General features: G+C 40.3%; 1 protein-coding gene across 4 annotated transcripts in view; it reads left to right on the forward strand.

The window, feature by feature from the left end:
• Nucleotides 1-14,932, forward strand: part of LOC103985244 (metal tolerance protein 2) — a 71,996-nt gene that overhangs the window by 6,132 nt on the left and 50,932 nt on the right. Inside the window, exon 3 of one of the 4 annotated variants that reach the window (XM_065183469.1) lies at nt 8,983-12,863. The exons of the other annotated variants lie outside the window; for them this stretch is intronic. Coding sequence (XP_065039541.1) covers nt 9,977-12,520 — 2,544 coding nt within the window. The 5' untranslated portion in view covers nt 8,983-9,976 and the 3' untranslated portion in view covers nt 12,521-12,863. Of the gene's footprint in view, nt 1-8,982; nt 12,864-14,932 lie in introns of those variants that run through there. 4 annotated transcript variants of the gene reach the window in all.

Here is a 14,932-nt window from a genome sequence, read left to right on the forward strand (position 1 = left end):
GTGGATCTTCAAGAAGAAAATCAAAGTAGATGAAAGGGTGGAGACCTATAAGGCAAGGCTAGTGGCTAAGGGGTATTATCAAAAGCAAGGTGTTGACTATGACGAAACCTTCTCACCTATAGCCATGCTGAAATCCATCCGAATTCTATTGGCTATTATAGCACACTATGACTATAAGATCTGGCAAATGGATGTGAAAACGACGTTCCTCAATAACAACCTCGAGGAGGAGGTATATATGATACAGCTTGAGGGATTCGTGTCCAAGTGTGCAAATTGCTTAGGTCTATCTATGGACTAAAGCAAGCTTCCCGAAGTTGAAACATAAGATTTGATAAGGCAATCAGATCTTATAACTTCATTAAGAATGAAGATGAGTCTTGTGTGTATAGGAAGATAAGTGGGAGCACTATCACCTTCTTGGTGTTATATGTAGATGACATCCTGATCATTGGAAATGATATAGGAATGCTCTCCATGGTAAAGGCTTGGCTATCTATTATTTCTCCATAAAGGACTTAGGAGAAACATCCTATATCTTGGGGATTCGGATCTATAGAGATAGATCTAAAAGGATGCTTGGCTTGTCCCAGTCTAGGTAAATAGACACCATTGTTAAAAGGTTTGGCATGAAAAATTCCAAGAGATGTCTCATTACGATGAGACATGGAATATTACTCTCTAGAAGTATGTTCCCAAAGACTCCTGTAGAAATGGCAGACAATGATAGGATACCATATACCTCAGCGATAGGATCTATCATGTATGCTATGTTATGTACCAGGCCTGATATAATGCATGCTCTAAGTGTTGAGAAGGACTAAGGATCTTTTACTAGTATATGGAGGAGGTAGCCTCAAGGTTGAGGGCTACATGGACTCGAGTTTCTAGTCCAATGTCGATGATAGCAAGTCTAACTCAGGGTATATGTTTACCCTGAATGGAGGACTAGTATGCTGGAAGAGTTCCAAGCAAGATACTATTATTGACTCGACCATAGAGGCGGAATACATTGTTGCGACAAAAGCAATAAAGGAGGGAGTCTGAATGAAAAAGTTCATCATAGATCTAGGAGTCGTGCCAAGCAACGAGGAGTCGATTCCCTTATTTTGTGACGACAACAACGAGGCGATTCCTCAAGCGAAGGAATCACGTCTCATCAAAAGTCCAAACACGTTCTGATGAGGTTCCACCTGATTAGAGAGATCGTGGCCCGTGGGTAGTAGTGGAAAGAGTTCCATCCGAGGATAACATCGCAAATCCACTAACGAAGTCGTCTCAGATTGTCTTTGAGCGTTATAAGAGTCTGATAGGGATCAAACAAATAGGTGATTAGCTTTAGGTCAAGTGGGAGATTGCTAGTCATATGTGCCCTACAATCCAATCATATGAGTTATGGCACGTGTGACACACTACGTAGTCTTTTTGCTTATTATTATTTATTGGTATTTCTCACTTTATATTGTCTATTGCATATATTGTGATATCCATGGATATGTGTAATGGGAATCAGATTGTAATGAAATCATGATAATAAGACCAATTCGCCTTTAAACACAAACCCTAAATAATCCCGATCATAGGTTACTCAAGAGGGATATCGAGATAACCGGACAGACTGATACGTTGTATACCCATTCATATGATAGAGGTAACTAGTCTCATAACTGCTCGTGTTGGGACACCAAGGATACAATGCAGGTGCTCACTAAAGAATGAGTTCACTGATTGATCCGCTCACGAAATGCTAGATAGTTAATGATACCTCATTATCAACCAGCAATTTTGTGGTCCTAGTTGTGTGTTTGGTCCTTAGACTTGAGACACTAAGGATGTCTTTTATGAGTACTTCGCTCTTTGATACCGGACTTATAGATCTAGAGGTTCCAGATCTAGCACAGTCGATCATCGAGAGTGGTAGCCAACTTTACGAAAATAATTGAATATCAATAGAGGATTATCTACTCTTGGTGTCATAAGAGGAATATCCTATGTGTTCTTGCTTAGGCAAATCCCTAGCCAGGATCATTCGGATTGAGAGAGAAAGAGTTCTCCGGGAGAATCCGATTAGAGCGAAAGTCGAGTAGATTCCGTATGGGTCTGATAGCACCATACCCGGTATACGGTCTTTGAGATATTAGATGGATGAGGAACAATAGATACACAGTAACTGAGGATAGATAGGTCCAATGGATTAGATTCCCTTGTATCGTTTGGGAACTGCAACGTAGTGGCCTAATATATCCATCGTCGATGAGTTGAGTGAATTATTATGAGAGATGTTAATTCATCGAGTCAGAAGGAGTTCTGACAAGTATGACTTACAGCCAGCTCGATATTAGGCTGCTAGAACCCTTGCAGATTCTAAACTTGGGGTTGATCTCTTTAGGGGATCGGCCTCCTTGGAACTCTATAGGGGTTCCTCCCTCCAAGTTGCTGCTCAAAGGCTGCAGAAAAGATTCATCTATTGTTTATGAAAAGAGGAGGAATACATGGCTATTTATAGGGCTTCTAAACACTAACTCCTAATAGGACTCCTACTTAAAACTCTTACTTCTAACCAACTCCTAATATGACTCCTACTCAAGACTCCTATTCCCTTACAACTCCTAATTCTTCTCTAAGAAAAAACCTCTTACATGAATGTCCCTCTCAATTAGGACTCTCCTAGCTAGAGTCCTAACATAATGTCCCTCTCAATTAGGACTCTCCTAGCTAGAGTCCTAACAGACCCGCCCTCTTCAAATCAGCCTTGTCCTCAAGGCTGAGATTCCATGAACTCGGGGAACCGGGTCTTCAGCTCCTCATATGGTTCCCATGTGGCGTCTTCAAGTGGTAGATTATTCCAATGCACTAGTACTTCAGTAGAGGGATGTCGGCGACGCATCACGATCCTGCGATCGAGGATGGCTTGTGGTTGGGCTTGAATAAATCCATCCTCAGTTGTGTTGGGCAGTTGGATTTGGGGTGACTCGTGTTCTCCCAACTTGGGCTTTAGGCATGATACGTGGAAGACAGGGTGAATTTTGGCATCCTCAGGTAATTTAAGTCTGTATGTCACGGCTCCAATACGCTCTGTGATCTGATAGGGCCCATAAAAACGTGGGGATAGCTTCATGGAGGCTCGAGTATTGATAGAGAGTTGCTTGTATGGTTGTAGGCGAAGATAAACCCAATCTCCCACTGAAAATTCTCTTTCACTTCGTCGTGTGTCGGCTTGCTGCTTCATTCTGGCTTGAGCGGTAGAGAGATTATCTTTTAACAGTTGTAAGAGTTTGTCCCTATCAATCAATTCTTGGTCAACCTGATCTACCTTGGCCGAGCCAATTACATACTTTGGAATTACATGTGCTGGTCGACCATACAATGCTTCGTAAGGGGCACATTTTGTAGATGAATGATATGTAGTATTATACCACCATTCGGCCCAGGGAAGCCATTTCGCCCACTCTTTTGGTCGGTCGCTAGCGAAACACCGGAGGTACGTCTCTAAGCACCTATTTACCACCTCTGTTTGGTCGTCAGTTTGTGGATGATACGCTGTGCTCATCTTGAGTTTGGTGCCTTGTAACTGAAATAACTCGGTCCAAAATTTACTAGTGAAGATCCTGTCACGATCACTTACGATGGACCTTGGCATCCCATGCAGTTTAACAATATTTTCTATGAAAATCTGGGCAATACTAGTAGTAGTGTAGGGATTTCTCACAGCACAAAAATGAGCATATTTCGTAAGTCAATCAACCACCACGAGAATCGTGCTTTTACCTTTGGAAGATGGCAGCCCTTCAATGAAGTCCATGGAGATGTCAGTCCACACTGAGTCTGGTATGGGTAGTGGTTGTAGCTTCCCTGGATTTGCCACAGTTTCACCCTTGTGCTGTTGACATACATCACATTGTGCCACATATTCAGCAATAATTTTTTTCATCCCTCTCCAATAAAAATTTTGCTTCACTCTTTTGTAGGTTCTTAGGAATCCAGAGTGCCCTGCTGAAGGTATGGAGTGCATTTCATGCAAGATGATTGCGATGCAAGGGGAGTCAGGTATAAGCACAATGCGACCTTTGTAGCGTAGATCCCTCGAATCCCAGGTGTAATGGGCTATTGCACTTGGATCCTCCTCCAATTTTTTTATGATCTTGCTGATCTCTGGATCCTTCTTCCATTCTTCCCTAATGTCCTCGAGGAGACCGGTGGTAGGAAGGGAGATGGCTGAAACCTTAGCTTGTTCAGGTAGCCGTGAGAGTGCATCTGCAATAACGTTTTCTTTCCCCTTTTTGTAAATAATTTCATAATCAAATCCAAGAAGTTTGGTTACCCATTTTTGCTGCTCAGAGGATGATATCTTTTGCTCCAAAAAGTACTTGAGGCTTTTATGGTTAGTTTTAATTTGAAATCGCCGGCCGATCAGGTAGGGTCTCTACCTCGTTACTGCGTGTACAATGGCAAGCATCTCCTTATCATATACTGATATGTTTTGATGGGAGGGAGATAATGCCTTGCTAGTGTATGCGAGTGGTCGACCATTTTGCATGAGAACGGCTCCAATTCCGACTCCAGATGCATCGGCCTCAATGATGAAGGGTCTATTGAAATCTGGTAGCGCAAGCACCGGCGTCGTTGTCATGGCTGCTTTAAGTTTGTCGAAGGCAACAGAGGCTTTGTCCGACCATTGGAAAGTATCTTTTTTCAGTAAAGAAGTGAGTGGTGCACTGATCTTCCCATAGTCCTTAACAAATTTTCGGTAGTAGCCCGTTAGTCCAAGGAACCCCCGTAGTAATTTCACGTTTGTAGGTTTCGGCCAGCCTTGCATTGCCTAAATTTTTGTTGGGTCTACCGCCACTCCTTCTGATATTATATGCGCAAGGTACTCTACTTTTTGCTGGAGAAAGCTGCACTTTGGTTGCTTAACAAAAAGAGTATTCTCCCGAAGGATCGTCAAAACAATCCGTAAATGCTGAAAGTGAGTCTCAAGAGAAGGGTTGTAAACGAGAATATCATCGAAAAATACCAGCACAAATTTACGAAGAAAGCTCCGAAAAATATCGTTCATGAGACTTTGAAAGGTTGAAGGAGCATTAGTGAGTCCAAAAGGCATTATCAAGAATTCATAATGGCCATCATGTGTGCGAAATGCAGTTTTTGGAATGTCATCATCACATACCCGAATTTGGTGGTAACCGGATCGGAGGTCCAACTTCGTGAAGACTCGAGCTCCTTTCAATTCATCAAGAAGTTCATCCACCACTGGTATTGGGTACTTGTCCTTGACGGTGATGTCATTTAAAGCTCGGTAGTCGATGCACATCCGCCAAGTTCCGTCCTTCTTGCGTACAAGTAGCACCGGTGAGGAATAGGGGCTGCAACTTGGCCGAATCACCCCTGTTTCAAGCATCTCCTTTACGATCTTTTCAATTTCATCTTTTTGGAGGTGAGGATATCGGTACGGTCGAGTGTTCGCTGGTGGCTTGCCCGGAAGGATTGGAATTCGATGGTCATGTTGCCGAGAAGGAGGAAGACCGCGCGGTTCAGCAAATATGTAGGCAAATTCAATAAGCAATTGGGCAAGATTTTGATCTTCAATTTCTATTTTCTTCCCCTCTGGTTGTTGTTACAGGTGCATCAAAAATCCACCATTTACCTTGTGTAAAACTTTCTCCATTCGTTGGGTCGGAACAGTGGTAACGTTGCTTCCGCGCTTCCCGCGTAGGATGATCTGTTTGCCCTTACAGTAGAATTTCATAATTAATTTAGAAAAATTCCAAGAGACATCACCTAGTGTAGTCAGCCATTCTATACCAAGCACTGCCTCATAGTCATCGATTGGTAGGAGGAAGAAATCGGTGATAATTTCTTGGTCTTGTAGTAATAGTTTCACCTGCGGGCATCTTTGGTCGCACTTTAGGATTCTGCCGTTGGCAACCTTTACATCGAACTTGCTGCAACCTTCAATATGCAGTGCCATCCGAGCAGCAACCTTACTATTCAGGAAGTTATTAGTGCTACCCGTGTCGATGAGAACAGTGATCGGCTGTTGTTTGAGAAGGCCTCCAACTTTCATCGTTTGCGGATTTGAGTAGCCGGCTAGTGCGTGTACCGTAATGTTGGTCGGTTGTGACTCTTCTTCCATATCTTCTTCTTCATGTTCAAGGCTTTCTTCTAGATGTTCAATGACCTCTTCTTCTACTGGTTCAATCATAAGAAGTCTACCTTTTTTACAGCGATGCTCGTGGCTCCACGGCTCGTCGCAATGCCAACATAACCCCTTCGCAGATCGCTCCCGAAGTTCTTCTCTTGTTAACCTTTTCGGTGCAGGGACTCAGTTGATAGTAGGGGGGGCTGAGGGCTTTAGTATTGTAGGTCGTGGAGTGATCCTAGTCCTCCGGGCTTCATGGTTCAATCGCTCCTCTTGAAGTCGTACGAAAGAGATGGCTGCCATAAGCGTGTATGGTTGTCGCGCCTTAACTTCTCCCCGGATCTCCGGCTTTAAGCCCTCAATAAAGGTCCCCAATAGTTGTTTTTCAGACCAATCACGAGTTTGATTAGATAATCTTCCAAACCTGGTTTGGTACTCCTGAATGGTGGAGGTTTGTCGGATCTTTGCTAGTTGTCCGTCAATGTTCTCGTAATAAGTTGGTCCGAAGCGGATCAGTAGTCCTTCTTTGAATTGTCGCCATGAAAGGGCTCCATAAGTGTGTTCAAACCAGTCAAACCATTGTATGGCATCCCCTTCAAGATGTATAGCTGCAATTTCCACCATGGATGCCTCCGCAGTTTTATGGTACCGAAAATATCGCTCTGCGCGCGAGATCCAACCAATTGGGTCTCCTTCCCATCTAGGGAAGTCCACTCTCATGCGCGAATAGTTGGGATCGGTCATAGAAACTCCCCTCTCTTGGAAGTCATCTCTTTGGGCATGATTTGATTGGTTAGAGCTCTCTCCATGATGTGATTTCTTCGGGCTTGGTGGTCGGCCCAAACTAAATTCGGTAAGGAGAGTCCGAATCTTATCCTTCATTCGTGCCTCAAAGGCTTCAAATTTAGCATTGATTGCCTCCTTAGATGTCATAGTATATGACTCCAAATCTGTGATGTTAAGATCTCTCTTTTGTTGACGGGTTAAAGGCATGTATAGGTTTGATAGAAATCAGTGAAAGTTTGCTGCAGAATTGTGTTGTCTTGTAAGGGCAGAATTATCGTCGAAGAAACAGCGGTTTCTCGACGAAATCTCCATAAAAAATTTGAGAGATTTGAGGAGGGAATTGACAGCAATATCTCAATTTATATGACAGCAAGGATGTCCAATTTAATCAAGAAAATTTCGGCAGTAACAGCAAGAAAATTGGTGTAAGTTGCGATAGCAGAATTCTCGTCGAAAAATTTCAGCAACTTACGATGAAATTTACAGCAATATAGGAACGAAATTTTTTTTTTTTTTTTTTTGATTTTCGAATAGGGATAACTAAATTGCAGCAGTAGTAAGGTAGGAAACCAGAACCTGTTGCAATTCACAGGGAGATCAAAAGATGATCTGCGGTAGTGGAGATGACGGTGGAATTTGGCGACGATCTTTTAAGCAATTGTGGGAATTGCTTTTGGCGGTTATGGAGGGTTGATGGATGGCAGTGGAAGGGCAGCGAGATGCCAAGAACGCTGCTCTGATACCAGGTGCTAGAACCCTTGCAGATTCTAAACTTGGGGTTGATCTCTTTAGGGGATCGGTCTCCTTGGAACTCTATAGAGTTTCCTCCCTCCAAGTTGCTGCTCAAAGGCTGCAGAAAAGATTCATCTATTGCTTATGAAAAGAGGAGGAATACATGGCTATTTATAGGGCTTCTAAACCCTAACTCCTAATAGGACTCCTACTCAAGACTCCTATTCCCTTACAACTCCTAATAGGACTCTTATTCAAGACTCATATTCCCTTACAACTCCTAATTCTTCTCTAAGAAAAAACCTCTTACATGAATGTCCCTCTCAATTAGGACTCTCCTAGCTAGAGTCCTAACAGAATGTCCCTCTCAATTAGGACTCTCATAAATAGAGTCATAACAGAATGTCCCTCTCAATTAGGACTCTCCTAGCTAGAGTCCTAACATAGGCCTAGAGAAACACACATATATTGTAACATCCCTCGTTTCCGAATGTTCGTATAAATTTCTAGTGATAATGTAAGCATCTATTTTAAATTGACAAAAGAAATAGAGTATGAATTAGAGGTAACTTATTTTTAAGATTTGGGAGATTTGTTCAAAAAAGAATCTGAGGACCTATATGTAAACCCTGAGGACCTAATCGTGAATATAATAAAAACAAGTACTAAACTGCAAAATGGATGAATCACATTCTGACTGAGATCCCACTACACCTAGACGTAAACCCTGCGATGCTCTGCCAGCCCCCTCTGACTTCACCTAGACGTGGGTGGATGGAGCTCCCAGACGTGGGAGACTTTTGTCAGGTGGTCATTCAGAAATGGATGAATCACATTCTGACTGAGATCCCACTACACCTTCTATATGTTTGATATGACATTCAGAGTTTTGGTGAGTTGTTTCTGTTCATGCTCTGGATAAGAATGATATGATTGCAATGTCAAGGACGACGTTTGAGCTTCTATACGATATTTGTTTTTGATATGCTCTGAAATGCTTCATTCACTGATGATTTTGCTTCGAAATGTTCCATATGCCGTTGATATGCTTCGGAACATTTTATATGTCATTGATAAGCTCCGATATGTTTCCTTTGTTACTGATATGCTCCAATTACTCTATGCCCCATCTGTTAGGAACCAAATATGTAAGATTGAAAGGACAATTGTGTTTCTGCTCCTAATGATATTATGTCTACGAAATCGTATATTCTGCCTTGTATTTTGAAACTGTATCTCTTTGGAAATTGTACTATTTTGATATGGATATGTTAGTTACTTGCTGAGCTCTTTATGCTCACCCCGTTTGTTGATAAATTTTTCAGGATAGCGTATTGCTTGCTTAAATGTTAAGATTGGGCTGAGGCGGTGGAAAGTTTAGAAGATTTTGGGTAGATCTTTGTTAGCATATGTGTATTTGTTGTATAAGATACTTTGCATCTTATGAAATGTGACGATGAATCTAAACCTGTGGATTTTGTGTAAGATAAAGGATCCCTCATGTATAGGATTTTGGAATGTTAAGTTAAATTCATGTAATGATATGATCTTATGGTAATCGTTGGTTTGGTGACTGCATAGACTTCCCCACTTGTGAATTTATGTTGTGGTTATTATTTTGATGAGTTGAGTTCAGATTGTATGAATTATCGAGTGATATGTGGTATGTTTATGAATTGTACAGGGTTATGAATTTGTAGACTATAGAGGTGAAATTTTGATCTGAATGTTTTCTTAGTGACCTCAAATGTGTGTTTGGATCCTGGGTTAGTTATGATGAAAATTTTAAATATTGTCGATATTTTGAGGGGCGTGACAGAGGTGGTATCAGAGCATGATTTGAGAATCACTAAGAATATTTTTTTTTCTTTTTTTGTGTACTTGATGAAAAAAATATATATATATATATTTTGAGGTTTATTGACTATTCATTTAGAGATTGATCAAAGAAAATTTCCTTTGATGTTTAAGGAAGCAAGGATGACGAGATCATCTGGTTCTCCTGTTGCATCTACTGCTGATCAATTGAGTGGTATCATGCGGACTTTGGAGACTATGGCACAAGTGATGCAACAACAACAACAACCTGTCCTACAAGGAAGAAATGATGGAAAAGGGACATCAAACCAGACGGGGTTGGGAATTGAACAGTTTAAGAAGCTTAGTCCTCCCAGTTTTAGTGGTGAGTCTGATCCAATGGTGGCAGAACGATGGATGATGCAGATAGAGAAAATATTTGATGCTTTAAATTACCCTGATGATCGAAAGGTTTTTCTTGCCACCTTTATGCTGGAAGGAGAAGCTGAACACTAGTGGAGAATGATTAAGAGGATGTCTGAAATCAAACATGAGCCAATGACATGGAAGTTATTCCAAGAAAAGTTTAACGATAAATATTTTTCAGATTGTATGAGAGAGCAAAAAGAATTGGAGTTCTTGAATCTTATCCAGGGAAGTATGACGGTTACAAAGTATGAATCTAAATTTACTGAGCTCCCCAGGTTTGCCACACATATGACTAATGATGAATCTAGAAAAGCAAGAAGGTTTGAAAGGGGATTACGGCCAGAAATAAGAAGCCGAATGTCAGCTTTAAAACTACAAACATATGCAGATACGGTAGAAAGATCTTTGAAAATTGAAAGAGACACGGAGGAAATTCAAGAAATCATTGGCAAGAACAAAAGGGACAAATTTACTAGCAAAAGCACGAGAGAAAATGAATATGAAGCTAGTAACAAGAGGTTTAAGACATCTAGATTTGAGAAATGGAAACCACTGCGGAGGACTCAGTCATGTGCAAAATGTGGATTAAATCATGAAACAAGTCAGTGTTTTCGGGTGACTGGAGCATGTTTTGGTTGTGGAAAGTTGGATCATCAAATAAAAGATTTCTCTTTGAGGAAGAAGAAAGAGCCACTGTTTCCTAGACCCTCAGCCCATGCTAGAGTGTACGCTATCACTGAACAAGATTCTAAAGCTTCTAAATCAGTGGTGGAAGGTATTCTTCATGTTTCTAAAAGAAATGCAAAAGTTTTGTTTGATCCCGGCTCCAACTTATCGTTTGTTTCACAATACTTTGCTTGTCACTTGGATATTCTACCTAAACCCCTGGATTATATGTTATATGTAACAACTGCTGTTGGAGATTCATTGGCAACAAACTTGGTCTACCCATCTTGTTTGATCTCTATCGGAGACCACGAACTCCTTGCTGATTTGATTCTCCTAGAGATCCAGGGCTTTGATATTATACTTGGCATGGATTGGTTATCTTCTCACCACGCTAGTATTGATTGTTACAAAAAAATAATTACTTTCTGCATACCAGATCAGCCTATATTTTTCTTTGAGGGCATTAGGCATGATTTGCCTCCTTGCTTGATATCAGCACTTCAAGTTTATCGTCTTATGCAGAAAGGTTGTTTTTGTTATATGGTGTGTGTAAAGGAGCATTCAAATCAAGAAACCCACCTAGATGAAATTGTAGTGGTCAAAGAATTCCCTGATGTATTCCCAGATGACTTGCCTGGTTTACCTCTAGATAGAGAGGGTGAATTTGCTATTGATCTGGTCTCCTGTACAACCCCAATATCTAAGCCTCCCTACAGAATGGCACCACTCGAGCTAGAGGAATTAAAGAAGCAAATACAAGAATTATTAGATAAGGGTTTCATACGACCCAGTGTATCCCCATGGGGTGCTCCGGTACTATTAGTGAAGAAGAAGGATGGAACATTGAGGCTTTGTATTGATTATAGACAGTTGAATCAGGTGACCATCAAAAACAAGTATCCCATACCTAGAATTGATGATTTGTTTGATCAACTGCAGGGTGCACAAGTATTCTCTAAGATTGACCTGAGGTCAGGTTACTATCAGTTGAAGATCAAGGAGGAGGATATTTCAAAAACAGCTTTTAGAACTCGATATGGTCACTATGAATTCTTGGTGATGCCTTTTGGTTTGACAATTGCCCCTGCAGCTTTTATGGAACTAATGAATAGGATATTTCAACCGCTCTTGGATATCTGTGTAATTGTATTTATTGATGACATATTGGTGTATTCAAGGAGTAATCAGGAGCATGAGGAACACTTGAGAAATGTATTGTCCATACTAAGAGAAATGAAGTTGTATGCAAAGTTCAGCAAATGTGAATTTTGGTTGAATGAAGTTGCTTTCTTAGGCCATGTGATTTCAGGGAAGGGTATATCTGTTGATCCAAGGAGGATAGAAGCTGTAGTTGAATGGGAAGTACCAACAAATGTAACAGAAGTTAGAAGATTTTTGGGCATGGCAGGTTATTACAGGAGATTTGTGGAGGGATTTTCTCGAATCGCTCAACCTCTCACCAAACTCACTAAGAAGAATACGAAATTTGTATGGGGTGATGATTGTGAGCAAAGTTTTCAAGAGTTAAAAAGAAGATTGACTAGTGCCCCTATTCTCACTATTCCAAGTGGTAGTGAGGGATTTGTAGTTTATACTGATGCTTCAAGAAAGGGCCTAGGATGTGTTTTGATGCAGGAAGGGAGAGTAATTGCTTATGCTTCTAGGCAACTTAAAGGTTATGAATTGAATTATCCAACTCATGATTTGGAATTAGCAGCAATTATTTTTGCTCTAAAGATTTGGAGACATTATTTGTATGGTCGACAGTTTGAAATCTTCACTGATCACAAGAGTTTAAAATATATTTTCACTCAGAAAGAGTTAAACATGAGGCAGCGAAGATGGATAGAACTTCTGAAGGATTATGATTGTGTCATCCGTTATCACCTGGGCAAAGCCAATGTTGTAGCTGATGCACTTAGTAGGAAATCTACAAGTTTTATGGCTAGTCTGGTCGTGAAGCAATAGAAGTTATTAGAAGAAAATTTTGATTTGAAAGCTTTGAGGAAAGAGCAAGACTCGATGATATTGATGGCCTTCATTCAAGTGCAATCTGATCTTATTCAACAAATTAAGGAAGGACAATTACGAGATCCACATTTAATCTACTTGAGGAGTGAAGTAGAAAAGGAATTGAAGCCACAATTTCAAGTTTCAAAGGATGGCCTATTGAGATTTGGGGAGAGAGTATGTGTACCAAATGAACCAGATATCAAGAATCAAATCCTAAATGAAAGTCATACTTCAAAGTACACCCTACACCCTGGGAGCACTAAGATGTATAGAGATCTTCAAAGTCATTATTGGTGGGAAGGCATGAAGAAGGAAATTGCAATGTATGTTTCAAAATGTTTGACTTGTCAGCAAATCAAAGTAGAACACCAAAGACTTGGAGGGTTGTTGCAACCTTTAGTTATTCCTGAATGGAAATGGGAATGTATTACTATGGATTTTGTTTCGGGACTACCCAGAACCTCGAGGAAGCATGATGCTATTTGGGTTATCATTGATAGGTTAACAAAATCTGCGCATTTCCTACCGATTAATATGACTTATTCGCTTGATAGACTTGCAGATTTATATGTTAATGAAATAGTAAGACTTCATGGTATTCCAAAGGAGATCATCTCTGATAGAGACTCCAGATTTCTCTCTAGACTCTGGAGAAGATTGCAGGAGTCGATGGGCACTAAAGTTAAGTTTAGTACTGCATATCATCCTCAGACTGATGGTCAGTCAGAAAGAACAATTCAAACACTTGAGGATCTGCTTAGAGCCTATGTTATGGATTGGAAAGGTGAATGGGATAAGGATATTTCACTTGTTGAGTTCACTTATAATAATAGTTATCATTCAAGTATTCAGATGGCTCCTTATGAAGCTTTATATGGGCGAAAGTGCACAACACCTATATGTTGGGAGGAAGTTGGTGACAGAAAGCTGTTAGCACCGGACAAGGTGCAAGAAACTACCGAGAAAATTCAAGTAATAAGGAAAAGGTTAAAAACTGCTCAGAGTCGTCAAAAAAGTTATGCCGACAATAGAAGACGAGATATTGAGTTTGAAATCGGAGATTTTGTATTCTTAAAAGTCTCCCCTTCCAAAGGCATTATAAGGTTTGGGAAGAAAGGAAAATTAAACCCAAGATTTATTGGACCTTTTGAGGTTCTTGAGAGGGTTGGTTCTGTCGCTTATAGGATTGCCTTGCCACCAGCATTGTGCCATGTCCATGATATATTTTATGTCTCGATGATTAGGAAGTATATATATGACCCTTCTCACATCATTAAGTATGAGCTGTTAGAGATCGATAAAGATTTATCTTATGTGGAAGAGTCTATTCAGATTGTTGATAAGAAAGAAAAAGTCCTAAGGAATCGGGTCATCCCACTGGTTCAAGTAATTTGGAGACATCATTCTGGAGAGGAGATAACTTGGGAGCTAGAGGAGGAAATGAAAAAGGCGTACCCCCGTCTTTTCACCGATAGAGGTACGATAAATTTAGAGGACTAAATTTTTCTTTTAAGGGGGGGAGAGTGTAACATCCCTCGTTTCCGAATGTTCGTATAAATTTCTAGTGATAATGTAAGCATCTATTTTAAATTTACAAAAGAAATAGAGTATGAATTAGAGGTAACTTATTTTTAAGATTTGGGAGATTTGTTCAAAAAAGAATCTGAGGACCTATATGTAAACCCTGAGGACCTATATGTAAACCCTAAGGACCTAATCGTGAATATAATAAAAACAAGGACTAAACTGCAAAATGCACAAAATAACAAATCCCACCGCCTAAGCCTCTCTGCCTTCGTTCTTAAGGAACCAGAGAAGGCAGCTGCTGTGTGGAAGAACAGAGAAAGAAAGAAAGAAGAAGAGAAAAGAAAGGGGGAAGAAGAAGAAGAAAAATTGGGGCTTTGAGGTTTCTTACTCAATCTTCTCAATTGGGGGTCAAAATTCTCAAAGGCAAGTGTTCTAACCCCATCCTATAGAATTTTTAGTCTCTGTTTTATGTTGATTCAAAATAAACTGAAGGATTTCTATTTAGAAACCGATATGTTCTCTCCTTGGGCAAAGAACCATCGATTCTGAAATTTTTCGGTAAACTGACCCCTATATACGATTCCAGCTATAATTTTTAGTACGAAATGCAGATTTGAACAGGACCTAGTTTGTTTGAAATTAGACTCTTATATCTTTCTTTTGACACAAATTTTGAAGATTTTGAATACCGAATACTTACCCAAACGTCTGTTGCAAATGAGTCTATGAACGCTGCAAATCAGGGATTAAGATTTATGACCTTTTGATACTGAAATGCCTATAACTCCCTGTTGGAAATTCTGATTTGTACCAAACTGATTTTATTTGAAACTAGACTTG

Source organism: Musa acuminata, chromosome BXJ1-5 (assembly GCF_036884655.1).
Source record: "Musa acuminata AAA Group cultivar baxijiao chromosome BXJ1-5, Cavendish_Baxijiao_AAA, whole genome shotgun sequence".
In the NCBI taxonomy this organism is placed as follows: domain Eukaryota; kingdom Viridiplantae; phylum Streptophyta; class Magnoliopsida; order Zingiberales; family Musaceae; genus Musa; species Musa acuminata.